At 51.2% G+C, this 27,091-nt stretch overlaps 1 protein-coding gene across 1 annotated transcript; it reads left to right on the top strand.

Moving 5' to 3' along the window:
• Trim67 (tripartite motif containing 67) lies at positions 1-25,750 on the top strand. The gene is made up of 10 exons (XM_057753840.1): positions 1-1,737; positions 12,614-12,709; positions 14,553-14,675; positions 15,961-16,071; positions 17,399-17,552; positions 19,395-19,540; positions 20,683-20,821; positions 21,497-21,800; positions 24,346-24,508; positions 25,505-25,750. The coding sequence occupies exons 1-10, from the start codon at positions 628-630 to the stop codon at positions 25,568-25,570; spliced, it is 2,412 nt and encodes an 803-aa protein (XP_057609823.1). The 5' UTR covers positions 1-627; the 3' UTR covers positions 25,571-25,750.
• Positions 25,751-27,091: the final 1,341 nt, after the last annotated feature.

Raw genomic sequence — 27,091 nt, 5'->3', positions numbered from 1 at the left:
GGCCAAGGTCAGGGGCGCTGCAGGAATCGGAGCTGGCGAGACGAGTCAGGGACGCGGGTCGATATCCGCCTGCGAGCAGCGGCCGGGGAGCGGGACGGCGACGACCTCCGGGCCGGGGGATGCCGAGGTGGCCGTAGCAGCGCAGCAGCCGGGCTGGCTGAGCGCACCGGGAATAGACGACGACTCCTTCTCCTCCCGCTCGCGGGCGCTGTCCGCCGTCTGGTGGTGCTGAACCAGTCCTGGCCCAGCCTCTCGTGCGGCTGCCAAGAGCTGGGTAGGGGCGGGGCGCTCGGAGAAGACGACTTCGGGCCACGACGATGCGGTGCCCAGCTCAGTCGCCTAGCTGTCTGACAGCAGCGGGCCACTGGTCCTGCATGGAGGGAAGGCACAAGGTATCCGGACGGCGCTGCTGCTGCTGCTGCTGCTGCTGATTCATCACCGGGTCAACCTCGGAGGCCACCGCGAGGGCTGTCCGCCACCTTCAGACGGCCGCCTCTGGTGCGGGAGCCTCGCCCTCGGGAGGTGAGGACCCCTCCCTTCTCTGGCGGCCGAGCTTCTTAGGGCGGTGGCCTGAGGACAGAAAGGGGCGTGCCCCCCTCCTGCGGGTGAAGACAGCATGCCCGTGTAATGCCTCTGCCTCCCGTCTCGGCAGCGCTGACCTCGCCTGCCCCTCTGCTCTTGACTTCGGAGCCTGACCATTCTTCGCTGGTCCCCGGAGCCGCCGGCGCGGCGATGGAGGAGGAGCTGAAGTGCCCGGTGTGTGGCTCCCTATTCCGGGAGCCCATCATCCTGCCCTGCTCTCACAATGTCTGCCTGCCGTGCGCTCGCACCATCGCGGTTCAGACCCCAGACGGCGAGCAGCACCTGCCCCCTCCGCTCTTGCTTTCGCGGGGTGCCGCTGCCGCCGCGCCCCCTCCGGATCAGGACGCTGCGGCCGGCGCTACCTGCGGAGGCGCCGGCGCTAACACAGCTGGAGGCCTGGGCGGCGGGGCGGTCGGTGGTGGAGACCACGCGGACAAGCTGAGCTTGTACAGCGAGACTGACAGCGGCTATGGTTCCTACACCCCCAGCCTCAAGTCTCCCAACGGAGTCCGCGTGTTGCCCATGGTGCCTGCGCCCCCAGGCTCTTCTGCCGCCGCGGCCCGGGGCGCTGCCTGCTCCTCACTCTGCTCATCCTCCAGCTCCATCACCTGCCCGCAATGCCACCGCAGCGCGTCACTGGATCACCGCGGCCTGCGAGGCTTCCAGCGCAATCGACTGCTGGAGGGCATAGTGCAGCGGTACCAGCAGGGCCGCGGGGTTGCTGCTGGAGCGTCTGCAGCCCCGGCGGTGGCCATCTGCCAGCTGTGCGACCGCACCCCACCGGAGCCGGCAGCCACTCTCTGCGAGCAATGCGACGTGCTCTATTGCGCCACCTGCCAGCTCAAGTGCCACCCGTCCCGGGGCCCCTTCGCTAAGCATCGGCTAGTTCAGCCGCCGCCTCCGCCAGCACCCCCAGAGGCTACCCCTGTTTCAGCCGGCACATCCACGGCCCCCAGCGCAGGAGGATGCAGGAGCCCAGGGGGTGCCGGGGCCAGCGCGCCTCGAAAGTTCCCCACATGCCCCGAGCACGAAATGGAGAACTACAGCATGTACTGCATGAGTTGTCGGAGCCCGGTGTGCTTCCTGTGCCTGGAGGAAGGCAGGCATGGCAAACACGAGGTGAAGCCGCTGGGGGCAACGTGGAAGCAACACAAGGTGAGCACTGGCTGCGTGGGGATGTCAGCCAGGGTGGAAGTCAAGAGTATCCTGGCCTCTTCTTGGGAAGTTGCAGGAGGTTGGGCCTGAGGGTCAAACAAGATTCACTGCACCCATCTGCTCACGCATTTGCCCTTCCGTCCATCCATCTACCCATGTGTTTGTCTGTTCATCCATGTATATGTCCATCTGTCATATTCACATGTTCACAGATCCATCCATCCATGTGTTCATGAATACATTCATGTATACATCCATCTATCCATCCATCCACCCACCCACCCACCCATCCAAAGATTACAGCATCACTATCTGGCCAATACTCAGTGGATCAGGTACCCCTGCACTGGGTGTTGGATGGGTGGGTTATAAAAATGACTCGTTAAGCTTCCTCTCTGAGACTTTCCTATTCTTCGCAAAGGGCTGCCAAAGCACAAAAAACAGGGCTCTCACTCTTAAAGTATAAGGCACACTGTCAGAACTACTTCCTTCTAAGGGAGAAAAAGATTTTCAGGTGCAAGTGGTACCATCTGGCTGCAGGAACCCATCTGAAGTCTTCCTTGGATCTGCCGCCAAGGCAGGGAGGCAGCACCTGGCTCAAACATCCTTGAGCACCCGGGGCTCACCTTGTACTGATTTCACACACCTTCCATCAGCTTCACCTCACCAAGCATGCACACTTTCTCCCTGTCGGCTTCCAGGGAAGAAACGCCTCCCTTCAATTAGCTTCCAGCTTGTTCTATGCCCAAAATTCCTTTCAGCCTAGAGACAAGGCAATGCCTCTTGAGCTCTGCATGAGATTTTGGGTGTGTCCTAAGACGGGAGAGTTGTTTTCTCCAGAGTCCTCTTGTCTGAGGCTCTGATACTGAAGCTGTGGAGGAATGGCAGACCAAGTTCTTAGTAAGAGACCAAACACATCTGCCTACAGCCTTCTCTCTGGGGGTGTCACTGTTAGCCACTCATGCCTGGCAGCAAGCTCTCTCCTCTGTCACAGAGTGAGAGAAAAAGCCCGGACAGTCTGCTTGGGCTGGGCCATCCACCAGTCATCAAAGCAAGGTCAAGTCAGCTCCTCACTAGACATTCTATCCAGGTCTCAGTGCCTCCTTAGACTGACAAATTAGAGTAATGTGTTCATGGACCACGACAAAGGCTGCATTTCATGCACCCAATCTTCAGATGCAAGAGGTGCCCAGACTAACTGTGTGTATTTGGGTTGAGCAGGGCCATAGGAAAATAAGGCAGCTTGCCAAGACACCTTATCACAAGAACAGCAAACAGCCCAGAGCAGTCAGAGGTGCGGCTTATCTATGTGGAACACTTGTGACTTTTTTGCTCTCATCTGCTTCAATAAACACATGTTATGATAATTTAATATTTAGAAAAGTTTGGGATTTTGTTTGTTGCTTTTGTTTGTTTGTTTATTTTTTTCAAGACAGGGTTTGTCTGTGTAAAAGCCCCTGACTGTCTTAGAACTCGCTCTGTAGACCAGGTTGGCCTTGAACTAACAGAGATCTACCAGTTTCTGCCTCCCAAGTGTTGGAATTAAAGGTGTGCACCTACCTGTAACCCCTTCCCTCCCTGCTTCATTCCCCTGCTGAGGAATTTTGTTTTGTTTTTAAAGTCTTATTTTACATACAGTGTAGTTCAGGTTGGCACTAAACTCACGAAAATCCTGTTTTCTGTCTCCTGAGTGCTGGGATTACAGATGCAAACCACGGCACACACCTGGAGTTTATTTGTTATATGTATTATACATAAATGAAAAATATAGACATATAGAAATACAGAAAAAAGTAAGCAGAGAACCCTTCAAAAAATTGCCTTGGAGAAGGAAATGCGTTCAATAGATGTGGGGTTAGACCTTAGTCTTAGATCAGGGATTCCCAGCGGACCAATGTGCATTTCCACCCCGGCTCCTCCTGACCCCGAAAGGACCCCGAAAGGTCTGGAGATTGGGCTTCCACCACATGTAGTGATCCTGCAGTGCAAGTGAGAAGTGGCTCAGTGATCCAGCCCCTGCTCTGTGCTCCTGGAGCGAAGCCCTGCTCTGGGCTTCCACAGCCTTGGTTCCACAGTGCAGCCTTGCGAGCTACTAGCTGTGTGGACTTAAGCTACTTAACTTTGAACCCATGGGGAATAACATCTAGTTTGGATTCTTGTGGGATAGGGTAAGTAAGTGCATAGCCTTTGGTGTGGTCCTCAAGGCATTAAGTGTCATTTGTCATTTAGGGTACTTAGACTCAATCCATGAACAGGGCAGCAGCACCCTGTTCTTTTAGCCCCGTTGACTTGGAAAAAACAGCAAGTGGTGACTGTGGATATTTTTTTCTGAATTTATTTCAGTTTTATTTCATTGGTATGCTTTTTAAACTTACATTTGTTATTTTTTTTTCCAAGACAGGGTTTCTCTGTGTAGCCCTGGCTGTCCTGGAACTCGCTCTGTAGACCAGATTGGCCTTGAACTCACAGAGATCTGCCTGCCTCTGCTTCTCAAGTGCTAGGATTAAAGGTGTGTGCTACCATTGCTCAGCTTCTTGTTGGGCCATTTTCAAACAAACTTATTTTATGCCTTGCTATTCAAGTTTCATCTGAAAGCGAAGAAGCCGCAGTTTGTAAACTTGGATATAGCTGATGAGAAAATGAGAGGAAAGAAATGCAGCTCACTTGGTAGAGAGCTTGCCGCTACCAACAAAAACCCAGGTTCAAGCCTCATCACCCCATAAAGCAGATGGCCCGCACCTGTCATTCCAGTACTCAGAGTGGAGGCAGGAGGATCAGGAGTTCATGGTCATCCTCAGTTACATTCTGAGTTTGAGGTCACCATGGGAGACATGAGTCCCTGTCTTTCCACAGTTTGTGAGGTGAAAGACTTTGCAGGTGGGAATTCCAAGTGGGGAAGGGTGAGCTGGCCTTCCACATGGTTGGGATTTTCTGACCTTCCATTGCAGCTGGGACCTTTGTGAGTTCTCCCAGTATTTGGAAGCCTTCTCACCGGGAATGAGGTACATTCTTTGTTGCTTTCTGGGATAACCGAGGTACAAGTGCAAGGAAACCCAATCACCAATATCAAATCAACTTCTTTACAATCCCCAGAAAAGCAGCAAAAGTCACTGGGCTAGTAGTCCTTCCCCTGTACCCTCCCACAACCTTGCAGCAACATCCCATGCTCTCCAGGCCAGGAGGCCCTGAACTCCCTGCTATTTCTCAGAGCCAGCTGAACACGGGGTTCCTAGAAGCCCAACTACCCAGGAGTCCATTTCTAAGGGACATACCCACTTTCCATATAGCCTGCAGTGACCGTCACTTTAGAGCCCCAAAGGCAGCCCCATTCGGGTTTCTGAAGCATACATAGATCCTGAGCAGGCCAGGCTTCTGTGGAGCTCTGTATGTCAACAAGTTCCCAGGAAAGGCAACCGTGCAGAGCTGCAGGCTGCACTGCCAATAGCTGGGTCAAACGTGTTCTTCTGGAAAGGCCAGACACCAAGTAGTTTCAGTTTCACGGGTTACCTGGCGTCCACCGCACCCACTCAGTCCTTCCAAAAGCAGCCATCAGTGACCACAGGTCAAGGTCAACAGAGTAGCTGACCAAAACCTGATCCCCCCACCCCGAAACTCCTGTGTGGTCCTCAAAGGTTCTCTCTTGTTTCTGTCACTGTGGTGCCCACTCCAGTGAGGCTGGTCTAGGGGTTTCAAGTGACCCTCCTACCTCTATGCCTCCTCTCTCCCACAGGAGAGCTGGGATTACACACAGCACGTGGGCTGGTGCTTATGATTTTAACCTAAGGGAATAATCAAGATGTAAGCAAAGATTTCAATAAAAGAATGTTCAGCTGGGTGTCGTGGCATACGCCTGTAATCTCAGCATTCAAGAGGCTGAGGCAAGAAGAGGATTGCTACAAGTTTGGAAAATCAGCCTGGGCTTGGGGTTGATTTATTGTCTTTGCAGCGGTGGCCATCTCTCCTCTTGTATGTAAATAATATTCTTTAACAGCTGGGCGGTGCTGGCATTTCCATCTAGTGGCTCACAAACATCTGTGACTCCAGATCCAGGATATCTGACACCTTCTACTGGCCTCCTCGGGCACACTCACTTGCACATACACACATTCAGATACAGTACACATTAGTAGTAGTAGTAATCACTTTGAAAAAATTAGGTCTAGGCTGTGTTAGGCAAATACTTGGCCTTAACCCAATCCCCCAATCTTTGATTCTAGTTTGTGATCTTTTTTAGACATCTAAGTGATGTCTAAAAACTAGGAAATTAATGAAATGTGACTAACCAGAAAGGTTTTCTAGAGGGAGAAAGAAGCCCCACTGTCACTCAGCAAACCACCGCCATCTGGATGATGGCTTATGCACGGAGTTGTGTGTCTACACAGCTACCAGCCGCTGCTGGCATTTCCTGTTTTAAGCAGAGCTGACTATGGCTCTTCACCATCATATCCTTCACTGAGTTACGTCTCAGAAAAGTCTGTGCTAAAAATAAATAAATAAATAAATAAATAAATAAATAAATAAAATAAAAAAAGAAAAGTCTATGCTACAATCTGCCCACTAAAGAGCCGTGACCACTAGTGTCCTAAGGCTTCAGGAGGAGCTGCTATTTTACCTCAAAGGGTAAAAATCTCAGCATGGGGGCTGGGAGATGGCTCAGTCAGTAACAAGCTCACTTGGCAAGGGTGAGGGCCCAAACTTAATCTGCAGAAACACATTAAAAACTGGCATGGTGGCTCACGTTGGTAGTCCCAGCGACTGTGAGGTGGAGGCTGAGATGGGCAGGTCCCTTTAGCTCACTAGCCGGTCAGCTTAGTTTTGACAAAGTTCCAGGCCAATAGGAGACTTTGTCTCAAACAAAGAAGTTGGAGGAAGGTGCCTGAGGAATGACATCTAAGTTTGTCCTTTGGCATGCATATAAATGAACACACACGTTTTTCTCTCTCTCTCTCTCCACACACACACACACACACACACACACACGCATGCATGCACACGCACGTACACCCATTACAGCAAAAACAAAACAAAATATTTGAGTGGGTAATGAGGTGGGTGGCTTTGGATAAGGGATAGGTACTAAAGTGTGAATGACAGTAACGTGTGTGTACCTTAACTGCTGAGCCATCCCTCCAGTCCTGAGATGTTCATTTCCAAAAAGGCCATTCGGCTCTCTGGGAACAATGAGGAGGCAGGAAGTGTAAGGAGAGGCATTCCCAGTAGACGGAGCTCTAAGTGTGGGAATTGCATCAGGAGAAAGGCCACAGAGGTGGAGGGAGAGCTTTTGCTTTGCCTGTGTCCCTCTTGGGGATCCTCTAAGCGTCTTGGACTTGTGGTTTGATATCCTTTGTTATTTTGAAGAACTCTTGTCTACTGTATCTTCAGCTCACTCGTCTCCGTTCTGGCAACTCCTTCCCCACACCTTCTCTCACCCTTCTCAGATTCCAGTGCGCGTCTGTTAGATTGTTTGGTACTGCCTTGTGTTTCTGCTTCTCAGATGCGTTGTTTTGTTTTTCCTTGTCTTTTGTGTTATGGTCTGAAGAACATCCATTGCTGAGTCTCAGATCACTAGCTCTTGCCCAGGCTGTGTCAAGTCTTCTAACTAGCCTCACCACCTTGAAGCCTTCTCCGAGATTTTGGTCGTTCTGCCCACTTTCTCACAGTGAGAAGCCCCTCAGAGTGTGCTCCCAGGACAGTGTCTGTTCCTTACTCAGGAAGAGAGGAGCTTTCTTCTCTTGGTCAAGCTGCTCCTGAAGAATAATGCTCTCCTGAATTGTATAGATGCTTGCGATCTACCTTCAATTACCCTTGAAGTAAACAGATGAACCAACAAGCCAAAAACCAAAACCAAAACAAAACATAAGCTTGCAGGAAACCAGAGGAAGTGAGTGCTCTGAAAATCAGCCTCAAGAGTCCCCTACTTCCTAGGTGTCCCAGGGACCATGACAAAACCAGTATGTTGCCAGAGATATTGACAACAGGAACCCAGAATCCTTATGGTTGCTGGAAGAAGCTACTCTTCCCAGCGTGGGTACCACAGACTCCAGAATGACCACTGTGCATGTTGAGATGGCATGTCACCGTCTGACGTCACACCTGCCATGGTATCGTTGTAGCCCATCAGCCTGTTTGGCCTCCCCTATTGCTTCTGTCACTCTATCCATCACTGCTGAGGACTGGTCCTCACACAGCCCCGTTCGCCCAGCCAGGTTCCACACCTGTAGCTTACTAACACTCACTACTGGTAGAGCGCCTGGTATTTAAATGCTGACACAAATGAGAGGGATAGTAAGAAACATGACATTGTGTCTAAGAAAACTGGGAAACTTGAGTAATTAGCTGCCCCTTTGGCACTGGGAAGTTATGGAAACGTATGTAGACAGTGGAGAGGTCTGGTGGAACAAAGAAACCAAGAAGCCACATGGAAGGGACATCAAGCTTGAGAGGCAAAGAAAGGTCTATCCTTAGTCCCATTTAAACCTCACAGGAGAACTGGCAAAGCCAGGTCGGAGTTCTTATCCATTTTCATCATTTTTGCTGTGGGATAACGCTCTTGTACACTATAAAGATTTCTTCCCTGTATTGGTTTAATAAAATGTTGATTGGCCAGTAGCCAGGCAGGAAGTATAGGTGGGGCAACCAGACGAGGAGAATTCTGGGAAGAGGAAAGGCAGAGATGCCGTCGTCGTCATCCGGAAGCAGAGGAAGCAGGATGAGAATGCCTGACTGAGAAAAGCTGCGGGACCAGAGGAGACAGAAACTTCTGTCTACACACTTTACTCTGTTTTGCTAATAAAACCTGATGGAAGACCCCTTCCGAACACCTCAATTTACTTTTCAAGCTACTGGAACAAAATTGGGGAGAGAAAAGAAGCAAGAAAAAGGGATCCATGAGGAAATGGCAGAAAGGGATTTAAGAGCTGATGGAGAGGATGATTTTGGATGATTCTTATCTCTGGTCGTTTAAGTGGACAAGAGGAAACTGTCACATTATGACCAAGAAACCCAGAACATTCGCAATACCCAGCAGGGTGGTGGCCCACACCTTTAATCTAAGCAATGGGGAGGCAGATCTCTGAGTTTGAGGACAGCCTAGTCTACAGAACAACTTCCAGGACAGCTAGGGCTACACAGAAAGACCAAGTCTTGAAAAAACTAGAAGAAGAGGAGGAGGAGGAGGAAGAGGAGAAAGAAAGAAGGAAAGAGAATAGCAGCACTGTGCATACTACTGCACATGCATGGAAATAGTTCTCAGTGTGGGACCAAAGAGAGGCGTGGGGGCACGGGAGAGGCAAGTTAGGGGTCAGTGGAGTAGAGAAATGTGGATGGTAAAGGGTGTAATCTAAACCGTGAGACAGACGTGATTTTTTTATTTATTTGGGTGATTTGACCACAGAGATGAACTGAGACAGATTCTCCTTAGTCATTATTGTTGCAGAAGTGATTCTATTGTAGTTTCAAGACCTAATCCTAGGGAGGGCACTTTGGTTCTGAGACACCGATACTTGAGCTAACTTGACCATAGCGAGGTCATCTTGATTTTAGGGTGCTGAAACTATAACCTGTCTGGTCCTAAGGAAGTTGCTTTGGTTTGGGGGTGTCGAGCACCTTGCCTGGCTCTGCTTGGCATGTGGTCTAGCTTCACGGCTGAGGCTGAGATGCCGATGCAGGGTTTGTGCCCATACTTCCCCAACCAGGCCTGTTCTTGTTGTTGGTGGGGTGTGACCTGAGCTATTATCTGCTCAGGAAGTGTGGCTTGAGTTCACTTTTGCTGCTTTCCCACCAGTTGGGCAGTCTCGAGTCCTCTAGTGGGCACTTATTCTAATACTAGACCAGCTTTAAAAATAGAATTCCGTCTTGTTAAACTCTCGTTCTTCACACCTGCCATGACGCCGTGCAGCTGACAGAGCCTGACATGATCTCTTCATTTCTGAGCCATCTCTAGACACCACACACATAAATAACAGCGTAATTCAAGGACCCTGTGAGCAAGGATCGCGCCTTAATTGCGTCTTTGTACTCTAGTAGGCGGCAGAGCAGCCGGCACTCAGGAGGTCAAAAGAACCTTTATTGAGTAATGAATGAGCTGTAACCCTGAGATGTATGCTAATGTCAATACCATAGATTATTATTTCGGAGCTGACACTATTAACTGCTCACCGACTCGTGCGCAGAGAGACTCACAAAGGAAGGGTCATTCTTAGGGGACTGTGTGAGAAAATACAAGAACAATCAATGTCTTTCCGGGTACACATTTCAGTACACTCTGAGCTCACCACTGCCTCATCCTTCCTGCCTGCCTGCCTGCCTGCCCCCTCTTTCCCTCCCTCCCCTTCCCCCCTCCTTCCTTCAATCCCTCTCCTTCTTCCTCTCCCATCCCTTTCTATCTCCCCCTCCCTTTCTCCATCCCTCCCTCCCTCTATCCCTCCCCCCTCTTGCCTGCCTGCAGCCGATTTCTTTTTGTGTGTGTGTGTCAGAAGCAATCAGCTGACCTCACAAGATGACAGGAGCCAGCTGGGAAATGCTGGAATGCTTCTTCTTGACCCAGAGAATACATACACGGGGCGTAGGTTTGCTGGACCAACTTACTGGAATGTCACACGGGCAGAGGAGGTATGAGAAGGCAGAGGAAGCTAGTTACAGGGAAGGTGTTTGTAGAATTTGGTCATTTGTCATTTGTATTAAGACAATGCATTCTTCTTGGATGAACTTTCTCTTGTCTATGTACATGCTTATGACAGTATTGTGCACTTGTGCATTTGAGTACACTTGTGTTGGGGTGACGATAGAGGCCAGAGGTCCACGTCGGGTATCTTCCCCAATGGTTCTCCAACAGCTAGGCAGGCTGGCCAATGAGCTTCAGGCGTCTGCCTTTCACCATCACACGCAGCACTGGGGTTACACTGGGCTTTTACTTAGGGGCTGGGGACCCAGGCTTTCACAGTGAGAACTTTACTCTCTGAACCATTTCGCCAGTCCAGAGACTACACACTTTCCTGACCGAACACAATGGAGACCATCTGTCACACATCACAAGGAAAAGCCCTGTCACTGTCATGCTCATTACCGTAAGTGCAAAGGCTGAGTGGCAGAGACCACTTCCCTGTCCACAGCCTCGCCTCTGTGTCCTCACACAGTGAGGCCTAGACGGGATGTCTCTCGTAACTGGACCCTCTGTGAGAATTAGAAGCATGGCTGACTTGCTCTAATTGTCCTGTTCCCCTGGCCAGCTCCAGGAAAGAGCTGCTCCCACCTCAGACTCTGCCACTGAACGATGGAATAGAAACAGGACTGAGCCCCAAAGAGCTGGTTCATTTGGAACTGTCCTCAAGTAGGTTCCCTAGTCTCTGTCTGCCTCAGGAAAGGCTGGGTGGGGACTGATTAGAGAGAGTGACCAATGACGCTTGCAGAGCACTTGTGTTTCTGAGCTTCTGACTCATCTTGAAGGTAGTGGACCTTGGCCTGCCCCCTCCTCTTCTCCGGAAGGTCATGTCTGTTTGAGTTATGTGGACAAAGTACAGGCGTGGTGTAATTCCATCTTATGAATATTCATGAAGAATTAGAAGAAAAGGCTGTACTTAATCGATTCATTGGTTGGAGTTATCAGATAAGTCAGTGCAAATCAAGTAGCTTACAATAATAGATCCCAGCACTCAGGGAGACAGAGGCGCAGATCTCTGTGAGGTCAAGGGCAGCCTGGTCTGCAGAGGGAGTTACAGGACAGCCAGAGATACACAGAGAAACCCTGTCTTGGAGAAAAACAAACAAACAAACAGATCCATCCTCTATGTTGCAGAGACCGGAGGCCCAGACCAAGGTGTAAGTAGGTAGGCTCTGCCCGAGGATCCAGAAAGGATCTGGTCCAGAGGTTCTGCGGATGGAGTAGTGTGGCTCTAGTCCTTACACAGTTCTCCTGTGCGAGTTGTCAGACTTTTTGTTACTGTGGTAGGTGGAGGGTGGGGCCTGACTGGGGTCAGGAATATTTACAGTACTATTGATGGGAGACAGATCTGTGGCAGGAAGAGGAAGACAGGACAGGCAAAGGCCTGTGCCCACTGTGTTATTGTCCAGAGCACTGCAGCCATTGGGGCAGGCTGTTAGCTTCAACCAATTAGCTCACAAGTCTGGAATGCAGCTTTGGGTCAGTGGGTGGAGCATGGACTAGTCAACACTCAGGTGTCAACCTGACACACCTAGAATCCCCTGGGAAGAGAGTCTCTCCACGAGGGATCACTGACATTGGGTTGGCTTGTAGGCATCTCTCCCTGTGTGGTGGTGCTGTCTTAACTAAGCTAATGAACATGGGAAGACTTAGTCGGCTGTGGGCAGCGCTATTTCCTAGGCAAGGAATCCTGAACCATATAAGAGGAAGAAGCCCTCTGAAAGCAAGCGAGCACAAACCATGCATTTATGCTCTTAACAGTGGGTGTGGTGCTCCATGTTCCTGCCTTGACTTCCCCGCAATAATGGACCGTAAGCTGGAACTGTGAGCCAATCACACGCTTCCTCTCCTACATTACTTTTTCCAGGTTATTTTATCACAGCCATAGAAATGAAACTAGAACAACTCACCAAGGCCTGCCGGGAAATAGATCCATGTTGGTCTAGGGAAGTAGCTCAGTGACAGAGTGGCTACTTAGCATGTGCAAGTAGCAAGATCCCGAGCTTCCCTCTTGGCCCACATGTAAACAACATCAACAACAAACGGGAAACAGACATGCACTATCTGGCTTGTGGATCAGCCGTCACCTCTTTTCTATGTGAGAATGACTGACCAAGGGGACTGGTTTAGCTCGCTTGCAAACACAGGCTAGGACGACGGGTGCAGGTGCATGCCTCCCGCGCTAACGAGCTTCTCCACCCTTGATGTCTTTTCCAGGCCCAGCTGTCTCAGGCCTTAAATGGGGTTTCAGATAAGGCCAAAGAGGCAAAGGAGTTTCTGGTTCAGCTCAAGAACATACTGCAACAGATCCAGGTGAGCAGACGCTGGTGCTGGACAGACCGGGTGGGCTGTTTGTCACACACAGAGGAAGGGGAGGGTTGGTCTTGAGACAGTGGTTTTCAGCAGTGATGTTTTTAGAGGGCCAACCTGTCTGGTTGTACCATCCTGGGTACTGAAGGAGCTACTCTCCATCCATTTACACGCAGGTAACACTTTTGTACTGAGATCTGCTTGTGTAATCCGTGCACCAGAACATAAACACCTTATTTCCTAAACAAACATGTTATCTGAGTGTCTATGCTATGTCCCATATTGAGCCTGAGAGACGTACAGAGAGCAGTGAGTCTCACTTCAGTGAGCTGTGTGCAAAGGAGGGAGAGTTCACCACATACACACAGAGGGTCCAGGGGCACAGAGGAAGGCCTGGAGCATTTTCATGCCTTGCCCGAGAAAAGGATTAAGGGCTCTGAACCTCTTTTCTTCTTTATCCTCCTCTTTCTCCCCTACCTTTCTTCCTCCTTTAAAAATTGTTATCGTTGTTGTTGTTATATGCAGGGTCTCATTACAAAGCCCAAGCTGACCTTAGTCTCAAAAGTGCTAAGATGATAGACGTGCGGTGCCCACCCTGCCTGATTCCCACGGGAGCCTCAAGTCACAGGGCTCTGGTGTTTCACGAAACACAGGGAGTATTAGTCTTCTCTGCTACCGTAAGAGATCAGAGATGAAGCAGAGACAGCAGCAGAAATGGATTCAGCTCAGGGGCTGCAAGTGCAAGGTGACCTCTCTGCCTGGTTTGCAGATGGCAGTCCTCCTGTGTCCTCATGTGGCCATTCCGCTGAGTGTCTGTGTCCTGATTTCTTCTTATAAGGACACCATTTGGATTGGACTGGGGCCACCCTGGTGGCCTCATTTTACCTTCTGTCTTCAAACACAGCCACACTGTGTGGTCCTGGGGCTATGATTCGGGATGTGATCCAGGGGGACAATTTAACCCCTAGTTAGAAGTCAGAATCTACTCAGATCCTAGAGAGCCGGCAACTGAGGCAGACAGATTCATGCTCTTTCGTTCGCTTTACTTTTTCTGGTTATAAAAAGCAAAGTGCATGGTACAGAGATGTTAGAGAGTAAGGAAGATAGAACGGAGAAAAATCTGACCAATATCCCTCATCCGAGGTGACCAAGCTTGTCACTACACACATCTATAGATCCATATACATACAATCATACACACACACATATATATATACATACATATGGATAGATACACAGACACACATCTGTATATCCATATACATACAATCATACACACATATATACATACATATAGAACACAGGTACACATCTGTACATCCATATACATACAATCACACACACATATAAGTACATATAGTACACGGGCACACATCTGTACATCCATACAGATACAATCATACATACATATAGACACACAGACACGCATATGCACACACACTCACTGTGTGAGATTATTCCATGAACAACTTGTGTCCTACCTTCTTCCTCCTTTCCCTCCTTCTCCTTTTTAAACACAAGGTCCTGGGGCTAGCCTTCAGGTTGAGCTCCTCCTGCCTCCACCTCTCAGGTGCTGGGATGTCAGGCAAGCCCCACCTCGTTCAGGATTCTTCCCTTTTAACCATCTATTATGATTACTCCTCCCTCGCACTAAAAATGTCCTAGGAACAGAGCACAGGCTGTTTCACCATGTGAGCTGTGTCATGGTTCATGGGACTCTCCCTTGATGCACACTCATGATTCATGCTGCCCCCAACTTAGAAACACTAGGGAGAGCTCTGAGAGGAGCCGTTTCCTCTACACTATGGTACCAGCATCTCCTCATCGTGGCTCTCTGCTTCCCCAGGAAAATGGATTGGACTATGAAGCTTGCCTGGTGGCCCAGTGTGATGCCCTGGTGGACGCACTTACCCGGCAGAAAGCCAAGCTGCTCACCAAGGTGACCAAAGAGAGGGAGCACAAGCTGAAGGTAAGAACTGAGGACCTGGTCCTCTATCCCTGTTATGTCACCTGCACCCAGCATAGGGTGGCACTGCCTAACTAAGCGCAGGATGGTCTTAAGTGACTGAGTGAGTGGATGTGGCTGGGAGGCTCAGAGCTGGCTGGTCCAGTTATGCTCAGGAGTCAGGAAGTCCTCTCAAACAGTCTCCAAAGTCAGGCGGCCTACAGCATCCTGTTGTCTTCAGATCTGTCTCCTCTCTCTCACTTGCTCTGGGTGCCTGTGTCTGTCGAGTGGGTGGGGTCTTCTCTCATCTGGCCTAATAGGTGCGGACAGCAACAGAAGCAGTCAGGCTCTGCTCGGGTCTCCCGCTCTGTCTCCTTCTTCAGACTTTTAGGTCTCACGTATCCATAATCAGCAAAGCTGTGTGTGGCCAGGTTCTGCTAAGGGACTTTGAGTCATGTCCCTTTCTAGCACTAAGTTCCTGGCTCAGGTAGAGGCTGAGAATGACCCGAAGTGGTTCTAAGGAGGTCTGTGCCAGAGGCATCTAAGTGAATTAGCAAACACCTGTTTTTCCTTTAGAGAGGGTCTCATGCAGCCCAGGCTGGCCTCAAGTTTGCAGAGAAAGACCTTGAACTCTTGATCCTCCTGCCTCCACCTCCTGTGTGCTAGGATTCCAGGCATGTACCGCCCTTCCTGGGCTAACCCAGGGCTTCAGACATTCTAGACAAAGCACACTACCAACTGAACTACATCCCCATCCCAGAAAACATGATTTTAGCTTATCTGTTTGTTTTTTGAGATAGGGGCTTGCTGGCCACAAACTATCAAACTCAGTATATAACCCAGACTTCCTGAGTACCACACACCCCTCAGAAAACGCTACTTTAAGGAGAGATGGTTGTGTGTTGGAAGGGAGCCATGTGTTCTGAGAAGTTATCTCTGATCAATCAGGAAGCTGGCCACATCACAGAGGGAGGTGTACATCATTTTCTTTGAGTTCCTGGCTGCCTAGAGCCCAGAAAGCTTTGCTGTGCTAAAAGTGGGCCCATTGATTCCTCAGTGAAGACTACAAAACTCGGGAACAGAGTCGAGTGCTGGCTGTAAGGTGCACAGAGCCACAGTGCCCTTCCCAGCCGCTCAGGCATCTGCTCACACACTGTGGCTGTAACTATGTGTCTTGCTCACACACTGTCGCTGTAACTATGTTTCTTGCTCACACACTGTCGCTGTAACTATGTTTCTTGCTCATACACTGCTACTGTAACTATGTCTCCTCACAAGCGGCTTCTTCAGAGCTTTCTCTCTGTTGCAGATGGTTTGGGACCAGATCAATCACTGCACACTGAAGCTGCGCCAGTCCACAGGCCTAATGGAGTACTGCCTGGAGGTGATCAAGGAAGATGACCCTTCTGGGTTCCTGCAGGTCAGTAGCCCCTAGAGGACTATTGAAGGCAACTTCCTTCTGTTCCACCAATGCTCCCTGCTCTTACTGAACCAGGTCTTGCTCTAGGCTCTGTCCTTCCCTGGCTGGGATTTGAATAGCTTCCCATTTGCTCTGTGAGGCCAGGAAACCTGGGCTGTCACCATGGCTCTGAACCTCACTAGCAAGAACCCTGGTTCTGCACCAGCCAGTAAACAAGAAGTCAAAAAGGCATCATCTCTAGGGACTACATGCCACGCTCCAGTTTCCTCCCAGTAACAGGAAAACACCGTCTATGCCACATGAGCTGGGCAAACTGCACAGAGGGAGGTGAGGGGCAGGATCCACCTTCCCCCAGAGATGGTGCAGTCCTGTTAGGGCCATTGCCCCACAGGCAGGCTAACTTGAGGACATTCACTCTCAAGAACATCGTCATGTATCAGCTTAGCCGTGGGAGAAGTCATGGATCCCATTGCTTACTCTCAAAGAAGGCTGCAGGGAGAGCTAAAGAGATGGCTCAGCGACTAAGAGCATTTGCTGCCCTTGCAGAAGACCTGGGTTTGCTTCCTAGCACATACGTGGTGATTCCCAGTGATCTGTAACCCTAGTTTCTGGGGATCTCATGCCCTTTTCTAACCTCCTGGGGAACCAGGCCTACACATAGTGCAGGCAAACATCCGTACACATAAGATAAAAATAAATCTAAAAAGAAAAGAGGAGGAGAAGGGCGCACATCATGACTCTTTGGGAACATGCATCCAGGTCTCAGACACAGAATCTTGCAGCAAAGGAAGACAGAACACAGGTACAACACAGGATTTGCAGTCAGGATTTACAGTAGAAGCCATGGGACAGCTGACAGAAGACACAGCAGGAGGACATGGGCATGGCTTCAAAACCTGGGGGCAATGGAAGCACTTTCTTCACACCCAGGGACAAGCTGCTAGTATATCTCACCTTGCCAAGTGAGAGGCCTGGCCAAACAGATGTATGAAGGGTGTGTTTACCTACCTGAAAAAAACACCATGACTTCGTAAAAATGTTGGGCCACCTTTTTTATTTTGATTTCATTGGTGGTTCTTCACATTAACATGATCAGAAAAATAATTTACATACACACACACATTAATATGATCATATGGTTGAGCTGTGGCTGAAACAACACAGTTCATCTAGGTGGTTGTGCTCACTTAAGCTTGGCCATGACTCAGGTCCAGGCTCAGTCCACCTGTTCCCTTGGATGAGCCATAGACAAAGCTGAGCCCTTTCCCACAAAGGCTGGCCGCTCTTCCTCTGCAAACCCAAACCTCCTTTCTGTGCTTCCTTTAAGATCTCAGATGCCCTGATCAAGCGTGTGCAGGTGTCCCAGGAGCAGTGGGTCAAAGGTGCCCTGGAGCCCAAAGTGTCTGCGGAATTTGACCTGACTTTGGACAGTGAGCCGTTGCTGCAAGCCATTCACCAGCTGGACTTCGTCCAGATGAAATGTAGGGGTGAGCCGTGGTCGGACCCATTTAGTGATGCTGCCTCCCCGAGAGGCACACAGGCTAAGGCCGGCTTGATGGTGGCGGGAACCCGTCATGCATGGTAGCAGAGGGAAGGGTGAGGATCCCAGGTCCCAGCCAGGAAGGGAGAGCTGCAGCTGCCTGAACTCCCTTTCTTAGACCAAGGATCAAGGACAGGAAGCAGAAAGAGCAGGGGCAGTGTCATCATGATCTGGGCTGCCCAAAGGCCTAGGTTGCAGATGTGAGCAAGGCTGCAGATTCCTACCCAGACTGCATTTCCAGGCTAAAGAAGAGGCCATCCAGGGGCCTATTGATGCTACCAGCAGGTGCTAGGGAGAAAGGGCAGAGGGCTTGTGTAGATGTCAGGGTGTATTCCCAGGTGAGGGGGAGAAGGAAAATGAGAGGGGGGGGGAGGAAGAAGAAGAAGAAGAAGAAGAAGAGGAGGAGGAGGAGGAGGAGGAGGAGGAGGAGGAGGAGGAGGAGGAGGAAATGGGAAAAAAGAATAAAGGGGAGGGGGAGGAGCCAGGTATGGGGTGCCTATAATTCTAACAAGAGAAGGAAGAAAAAAAGGAAAGGAGGAGAGTAAAGAGGAGGGAGAAAAGAAGAGGAAGAAGAGAAGTGAGAAGAGGAGAGAATGAAGGAAAAAGGAGGAGAGGAAGTAAGGAAGTAGGAGAGCAGAAGGAAAGAGGCCAAATGCCTGTTGTTGACACAGGCTCCCTCTCCTGGGCCACCAGCCAACCCTGGACAGACAACAAGGTCATTCTGAGTCAAAACGAAGCCTGCAGTGGGGGGGGGAGGTGGCGCACGCCTTTAATCCCAGCACTCAGGAGGCAGAGGCAGGCGGATCTCTGTGAGTTCGAGACCAGCCTGGTCTACAAGAGCTAGTTCCAGGACAGGTTCCAAAACCACAGAGAAACCCTATCTCGAAAAACCAAAAAAAAAAAAAAACAAGTCTGCAAGTTCATAGAACAAGTTTTGCCATTTTCCCTTTCAAACCAGGCCAAGTGGCCTGTGTCACCTTCCAGATCCTCTTGAGCCTGAATAGAGCTAGGACATATTCAGGTTTCCCTGCTTGCCTTTAGTGAGCTCAGAGCATGCCGGATTCCGTCCCTTGCTCCATGGGTTGGCTACCCAGCTGTCTGAAGTTGTGTCTGGTGCCAAGGTCTAGTCCCGTGACCTTGCAAAGCTTCCGAAGCTTGCATCAAGATTCCAACTGTGTCAGTAATCCCTTTGTCACATCCGAGGTGATCAACTTATAAAAGGGGAAAGATTTGTTTGGGTGCACGGCTTTGGATGTTTTAGTCTGAGGTTGGCCTGTGGCTTTGGACCTGTGGTGAGCATGCCATGGCAGAGCCCCCTGTCCTGTGGCCAGAAAGGAGAAAGAGAAAAGAGGTAGAGCCCCACCATCTCCTTCAGGGGCACACCACTAATGTGCCCACTCATCCCCACCTCGCAAAGGCTTTACCACCTCCCATTAGTGCCATCCTGGGGAGAAAGCCTTTAACACAGGGGCGTTTGAGAGATGTTAAGATCCAAGCCACAGCCCCTCCATTCCCAGATCAAGTGTAAGTTGCAGACCGGCCCTCACTTCGTTTCTTGCCCTGTCCTCTGCCTTCTGAACCCACACAGGTGACTCTCCACCATGTACAGAATGGACTGTGCTGAGGTCATTTGGGTGAGCCTCATGGCCCGGGAGCTCTTGGTAGAAGATAGAAAAGAGGGGTTTCTTCCTCAGGGCACAGGTCCCGAGGGTTTGGGTGGGTGGGGGTGGACTGGGGCCTGCAGGAGGGTGCTGTGTGCTGACCAGAGTGACCCCTGTCACAGTGCCACCTGTACCCCTGCTGCAGCTGGAGAAGTGCTGCACCCGCAATAACAGCGTCACACTGGCCTGGAGGACACCGCCCTTTACCCACAGCCCCGCTGATGGTTACATCCTGGAGCTGGACGACGGCGATGGGGGGCAGTTCCGGGTGAGTTAGATGCTGCTGCTCAGGGAGTGGCTTCCAGTGAGGCCTGCCAAGGCCTGCTGCTCAGGGGGCAGTTTCCAGTGAGGCCTGCTGAGGCCTGCTGGTTACCTGCAGTTGCAGGTGATGCCTGCTGTTGTTTGAAAATTCTAATGCACAGGCCCAGACAGGACTGTCCTGGGCTGCTCTTAACCCTGTTGTGACCGGAAGATAGGCACCTCACCTACAAAGACAAAGAGATTCTACCAGCCTGGGTTTTCAGGAGGCAGCACTTCCTATGGTAGTAGCTGTGGCCACAGCCTCAGGGAGAGGTGCCTGGCAAAAGAAATCTGGGTGATATTTTGAAGAACGACACCTCAGAGAGGGCCCTGCCTACATGTATACACTTTCCACAGGCTAGCCCACATCTTACATACCTCCCACACGATTCGTTGCTGGGCTTTTTCACACTGCCTTTAGCCTGGCTCTCTGTCTTTGACCCTAGGGTGGTGAGATGGGCTGTCTTGGAATCATGTTTCTGCAGTGGAAGGTGTCCTCTTGGGCCCGTCAGGAACTGGCAAGCTGCTGGCTCATGAATGCTAGCTAGGTGTGTGGTTCATCCCTGGAATCCCAGCACTCAGAGGCTGGGGCAGAAGGAGTGAGAGTCTGAGGCTAGCCTGGGCTACAGAGTAGCATCTTGTTTTAAACAATCCAACACAAACTGGCGTTTAGCAGGACAAAGGGAACTCATAAATGAACAGGGAATAAAGCAAAAACCCTAGGAAATGAGAATCAAGGTCTGGCGTGAGGAAGCTCGCTGTCTCGGAGAAACAGAAACCAGAGAGACAGGTGTCAAGGAGCAGAAGATGATGATCTCAGGGGCAGGAGAGTTTTCAGGTGCCCTCCCCCCGGTTTCTGGCAGGGCTGAAAGTGGAGGCAGAGAGCTCTCAGGCAACATCCTAGCTTCACACCGACACCCTCATCCTCCCAGGACCCCATTCCTCTTACAGCATCCCATGGCAAAGCCTGGCCCAACCAGGGTGACTAGCCTGGGTTGGAGCATCTCCATCTGGTACTTCTGTAGGTATGAGGGTGCTTCTAGTGTGGATGTGCCCTCAGGGGAACTCACAGAAGCCCTGAGGCCTAATGAATGTCCTTGGCTCTTTCAGGAAGTCTACGTCGGCAAGGAGACCCTGTGCACCATCGACGGGCTCCACTTCAACAGCACCTACAATGCCAGAGTCAAAGCCTTCAACTCCTCTGGTGTCGGGCCCTACAGCAAGACCGTGGTCCTGCAGACCTCTGATGGTGAGCAGTCCTCAGCTGGGAGGTCAGATGTCAGAGCAAGGCCACACTTCCCACAGGCTGGGGGTGGAGGGGGTGAGCAGAAGACGGTGCCACCTTCTAATGGGGCTTGAGATTTGTGACCTCACGTCACCTCTTTGTGTTTCAATCTCCTCCCTACAAGGTGGGCCATGGGTAGCTGATTCCTCTGTCACTTCTAACAGAGCCTGCATCATTGGGGAGAGGCTAGGACTCAGGGCTCCAGGAAATGTTGTGGGTCAAGGTGGCCTGCCTGTCTGAGCTCCTTAGCAAGGCTGGATCAATGGAATGGAAACTTGGAGGAACACAGAGCAAGGAGAGGGGGCGGGCAGGAGACTTTGTGGTAGGTTTCAGGTCACAGCCCAACACTGAGGGGACTCAGGGCAGGAATTGAAGGCAGGAACCTGGAGGCAGGAACTGAAGCAGAAGCCATAAAGGAGTGCTGTTTACTGGCTTGTTCCTTGTGGCTTGCTCTGTGAGTGTGTGCATCCCACAAAGACCACTGGTCACAGTAAATCAACTCTATAGCAGCAAATGAATCTGTTAATCACCTTGGCTGTACAGCAAAATTTGTATGCACACGCGCCTGCATGAGAGTAGGGGAGAGAGAGAGAGGAACAGACTGTTTGACCTTGTTCATTTTGACTTCTTCCTTTTCAGTGGCCTGGTTCACTTTTGACCCCAACTCTGGTCACCGGGACATCATCTTAACTAATGACAACCAGACAGCCACCTGTAGTAGCTATGATGACCGGGTGGTGCTAGGCACAGCTGCGTTCTCCAAAGGCGTGCACTACTGGGAGCTGCACGTGGACCGCTATGACAACCACCCAGACCCCGCCTTCGGGGTGGCCAGGGCCAGCGTCGTCAAGGACATGATGCTGGGAAAGGATGACAAGGCCTGGGCCATGTACGTGGACAACAACCGCAGCTGGTTCATGCACTGTAACTCACACACCAACAGGTGCGCACCCGCCCCGCCCTCCGGGGACTTAGGGGTTGGCAACGAGTGGCTTGCAGACCGGGTCCCTTTGATCATTCCCAAGTGTCAGGAGACGAGAGGCTTTTGAGGTACTTTGTACTCTAGTTCCAGGGGGCTTGAACAATAACTTGGAGAAGTAAACCATCTGTCTACGGCATAACTGAAAGCACTTGACGGCAGGAGCGGCTCTGTCCTAGAGGTGCTCCACCCCACAGCTGGCCTCACAGTGACTTTCTGCTGGGAGCTTAATTTGTGGTTATCTTACGGTCCTGCTCCAATTTTCTTTACAACCGCCAAGCTAAGCCTGAGTCACTACACAGAGCTGATGGGAGAGCTGTTTCCCACAAAGGGAACAGAAGTCACTGCCACGGCCGGTGGTATGCCTGGAATGGCCGGTGGTTTGCCTGGAATGACCCTACCAGTGCTCTAGAGAAAAAGTCAAAAGCTTCACTCTCAAGGAGCAGGAGACCTGGCAGGGTTGGTCTGTCCCTGAGGTTCTTGTGTTCTTGGCCCCCCTCTTGCTCTTACAGAAAGCTCAATGTGCTCTCTTCAGTGAGTAACCCAGCTCCTCCCCCAGGAAAGTCAGGTCTAGTCTGGCCAGGAGCTTGCCTGAGGACTCTCGGGTCCCTACTTGACCACTGTCTTTTCACCGGTAATGTCCTCCTCTCCAGAGGCTTATGGGAAGGAAAGTGGCTATCCCTGGACTCTCTAGCTGAGCTATGGAACTGGCCAGGCACTGCAGGTTAACCAAGCAAAGCAGGTACCGCAGACAAAGTGATGTAGGCTAACCAAGTGATACAGGCTGACCAGGTGATGCAAGTTTACCAGGTGATGTAGGCTGCTGACTAGCTGCTGAAGGCTAACCAGATGGCACAGGCTGACCAGGTAGTGGTCCAGAATGACTAGGTGATGCAGGCCAACCTGGCAATGCAGGCTGAGCAGGTGCTGTGGACTTACTGGGTGCTACAGGCTGACCTCTCTCCGGCTCTAACTCATAGGGGAACCAAGACCACCCTGACCTACCAGTTCCGTGTCTGTGTGCTGGAGCCAATACAGCAACTAACTCCATCACACTCTGTGATGGGGCAGTAATAACCTTAAGCATGCATTGGGTGCTGACTCTGCTTGATACTGTAGGGTGCCCTTCCTCCTCACAAAAGCCCTATCTCTGTTGTAGACAATGAGGCATAATTAGGCAGGCTGGACTTTGCTCAGACCTGGGGAGACTAACAGGTGCTGTTAGGATTTAGAGAGGACATCAGTGGAGTCTCCTGTGGTAGGAAGCCCTCAATCTCCAGGGCATAGGCTATCATAGTCCCCAAATGCCCTGGAGCTCTTGCCAGCCAGCCTCTTGGCTTCCCATAGAGGACCAGAAGGAACATGAGGGTCCAAAGACAGCATAGGGAGGAACTACACCTGTTTGCATGCCTCCCGTGTCACAGGTGTGAGGCAAAAGCGGGTGATGTTTCTCCCAGAGGAAGCATGACTTCCAGACATGACCTCCGGTGGTTGTGTAGAAAGCAGGCAGGGCAGACTTGTCACTACTGCCACCTGGTGTTCAGTATTAGAAGTGCATCGACTGTCCAGTTGGAGATTCCCTCTGTGGGACCCTTCTCCACTGAGCCCTAAGACCCCTCCAGGACACCTGCCCTTGTGAGAAGCATTCTCCTCCCAGTCATTCCACCAGGCCCTTCTAACGACCTCATGTCAGGAAAAGACTTCTTCTAAAGACTCCTCACCTCTGCCCCTGGCTCAGTCCTAAGGGTGTGTGCGTGTGCATGTGTTTCCTCCCAGGGCTGAGTGAGGTTGATGCTAAGGGAGCCCTTAGTTAATGAGGGAAAGTCTGCTGAAGGGCACAGAAGCTTCTGTGCAAAAGTCTTCCAGGTCATTAAAGTTCCTCCCCACCTGAAGATAGATTTTTACCATCCCAGCAATGCCTTAGTCCCAACATTTGTCAAGTGCTCCAAAACCAGCATGGTCACCTGTGGAATGGTGACTCAGATAGGGGACCTGATTCTCAACTCAGCACGCATCTCCCACACATGCTGCCGGTCCCCTGGGAAGGTTCTGTGCAGGCGAACTGAAGGGGAATGTTCTCAAAATGTCTCTGGGACGTGGTACCTGTATTTCCATCCAGCTCCGTATCAGTGTGGACTGAACACAGAAAGATGACCTCGTTACTTCCCTTCTGTGCTCACACTTGGTGCCCTGTGGTTTTTCAGGAGGGATCCAGCTGCCAAACTCTCATTCCCTGGTGTGTAAGTCTCAGACACTATGGATAAGAAGGGGCTGAGCAGCTTTAGTCCCTTAGGGCTGTCTTCTCTTGTGTCTGACACACACATGCACGAGTGCACACATGGCCACACACGCGCACACATGCACACTCAGACACATGCACACATGCACACTCACACACCCTTGGAGACTGATTTTGGATGAGGGCGTTCCCAGTATCGTATGGGGTACTCTCAGTTACTGTGACATCATGAGCTGTGCGGTGACAGGTTTTTCTGGCTTGTCTTCCCAGGACTGAAGGCGGAGTTTGCAAGGGGGCGACCGTGGGCGTGCTGCTGGACCTGAACAAGCACACACTGACCTTCTTCATCAATGGGCAGCAGCAGGGCCCCACAGCCTTTAGCCACGTGGATGGGGTCTTCATGCCTGCCCTCAGCCTCAACCGAAATGTGCAGGTATCCTCAGAAACACAGCTGCCTGCCCCATCCCTGCGACATGTCTGCTCCTGAACAATGAGCACTGTAATGAGACCGGCCCCCTCGTTCACCAGATAGGCAGCCTGCATGCCGGCCTCTCTGAGTATCCGTGGAGAAGGCACTAAGTACTGCATTCGGTTTCTACATGATAACTTGGAGCAAATGGGTTCTGGGGGGTTCCAGGGAGAAGCAGAGGCTCAGTGTCCCAAGGGAATGAGATGGCACAGGAGCTCCTGACACAGGCCAAACGAGAGGTCAGAGGACAGGGGCATCCATCCCTTTACTTCTAACAGATTCTTTCTATCCCCGGAGCCACGCAGGGACCTGCCTTGTGTCTACTGCCCAACAACTGATTGGTTACTTGAAAAAGGGTGGTGCACGACTTTAATCCCAGCACTTGGGAGGCAGAGGCAGGCAGATCTCTGTGAGTTTGAGGTCAGCCTAGTCTACAGGGCTAGTTCCAGGACAGTTAGGGCTGTTACACAGAGAAACCCTGTCTCGAAAGAACAAACAAACAAAAACTAAAAGAAAAAAGAAGAAAAGGGATTTGAGGAGCACAGAGTAGCTGTCAGGTGACTAGAGGAGACACAGGTGCTGCTAGATACTCGGCTGTGAGAACCAGACCCCCTCTGCTGCAGGGCTTGATGGCGCTAGCCAAACAGGGCACCCAGCTGGTCATCAGTGCAGCTCCTATGATGAAGAAAGATGCACGGGGGACACAGACTTAGCAATGTGACCTGGACAAAAGAGTAACAAAGCCCAAAGCACAAGTTCTCCAGTGGACACACATGTGGTCACGCGTTTGGTGCTGTGGACGGCCTCACCTGCCCTTTGCTCTGCTCCATCTCCTTGACCTCCTGCCTCTTCCTCCTCTCCCTCTTTCTTCCACGTTAGGGATGGGACCTAGGGTCTTGTGTGCACTACGCAAGCGCTCTGCCACTGAGCCAATCCCTGCCATCTCATCTTCTTTTCCAGGTCACCCTGCACACGGGACTGGAGGTGCCAACAAACCTCGGACGGCCAAAGCTGGCAGGCAACTAGCTTGGTGGCTCCTGCTGCCTAGCTGGCTGTCATGGAGGCCCTCACGGAGGACAAGGGCACAACAGGAAGTCCTGGGTCCCGGTAGCCAGCAAACGTCTGAAGATGCTTTTTGGGGGGGAATGGAGAGTGAAGGCGCTGTGAGTAACGAGGCCATACTGTGGCTGCCTGTGTTTGTCAGGAGTGACCTCTCACCTCTGTGCCACAGAGCTTATGGTCCCCAGGGTGCTCTCAAGACGGCGCTCTGGAAAGCCTTTGCTTTCAGGCTTATGTTGTCTGACATTGTTTGGAAAGTTTGATTTCCCCTTAGATTTTTTTTTTCCTGGAGGGAGGAAGGCTAACTTTGGGATGGGTATCCCAAGATGAGTCTGCGCGGTGATGTCACTCCACACCAGTGTGAAACCTGTTTCTAGGACTCTGCTCCTGCCAAACCGGCAGCTTGTTACCTCTGCTGGGAGAAACTGACCTTGAGCCTTCGGGATATGGAGTCTTCAGTACACTACAACAATACACTACAAACTAATTCAGGACTAATGGAAGGGACATTAGTCTACTAGAATCCTTCAGAAGGGCTTCCTTAAGACCTTTATTATTAACCATGTGCTATCAACACACACACACACACACACATACATGGTGTGTGTAATAACCAGTTAAGTTTTATTCATTCCGTTTTTAGTTACAAATGGAAACACTGGAATCCAAGACAGTGACATGTCTTTGCACAGCTGTGGCTTTTTCTAGAACCTGCTTTCCCAGAAATTGATGGAAATCTATCTACTCTGCCTTCCTTCCTGGGTTAGGCCTTGAGCACAGAAGCAGCAGACCCTGGGAAGGCCTCACATCAAAGCCCCTGTGACTTTCCTGGGTGCCCTGCTGGAAGCATCACGAACATGAGAAGTAGCCCTGGTGGTAATATGGGTGGCTCCGTCACAGTGGGACAGGCGAAGCCTGGAGAAAGGCTGAGACTCGATGATGACACCTTACAACTTGTCTTTCCACATGAGCCAGGGTTCTCTGGGGTGCAGGGAGGCTCTCCTTCTGAGGAGCGCAGCTCTCGCTGGTGAGGTCCACATGGAGTCACCCTCCTTCAGGCCCCGCCTCCTCCCTTCCAGCGTCTGCAGTCTCCCGCTCTGCCTGGCAGTAACCTTGCTCTCTCCTTTGGAAAGAATTCATCAGGCATTTTGTTTTTCACGGAGGAATGACTTGTCCATAAACTGGGCTGGTTTTTATTGGATGCATCTGCACGGTAACCCCAATCGTGCTTCCTCACCGCCTTTGCGCACGGGTCCTGCACCTGTTCCCAAGTACCCACTGCTGGGCTGCACAGACCCTCCAGTCCTACCTCAGAGCTCTTGCTCACGGCCCTTATTTCCTCAGATACTCCGACGTCACCAGGAGCAGTTCAGCGCTGTCCAGCTTCCACATTGGGTCCTGGAGTCACCTTCAATGCAGAGGAGTAGTTTTGGCTTCTTTGGACTCTCTTCCTGCTGAGTGGTCTCTGGCTCAGCAGCCCATAACGCC

The sequence above is a fragment of the Chionomys nivalis genome, chromosome 21 (assembly GCF_950005125.1).
Source record: "Chionomys nivalis chromosome 21, mChiNiv1.1, whole genome shotgun sequence".
Classification (NCBI taxonomy): Eukaryota; Metazoa; Chordata; class Mammalia; order Rodentia; family Cricetidae; genus Chionomys; species Chionomys nivalis.
The sequence above is the reverse complement of the archived record's forward strand: the minus strand, read 5'-3'. Positions and strand labels throughout refer to the sequence as shown.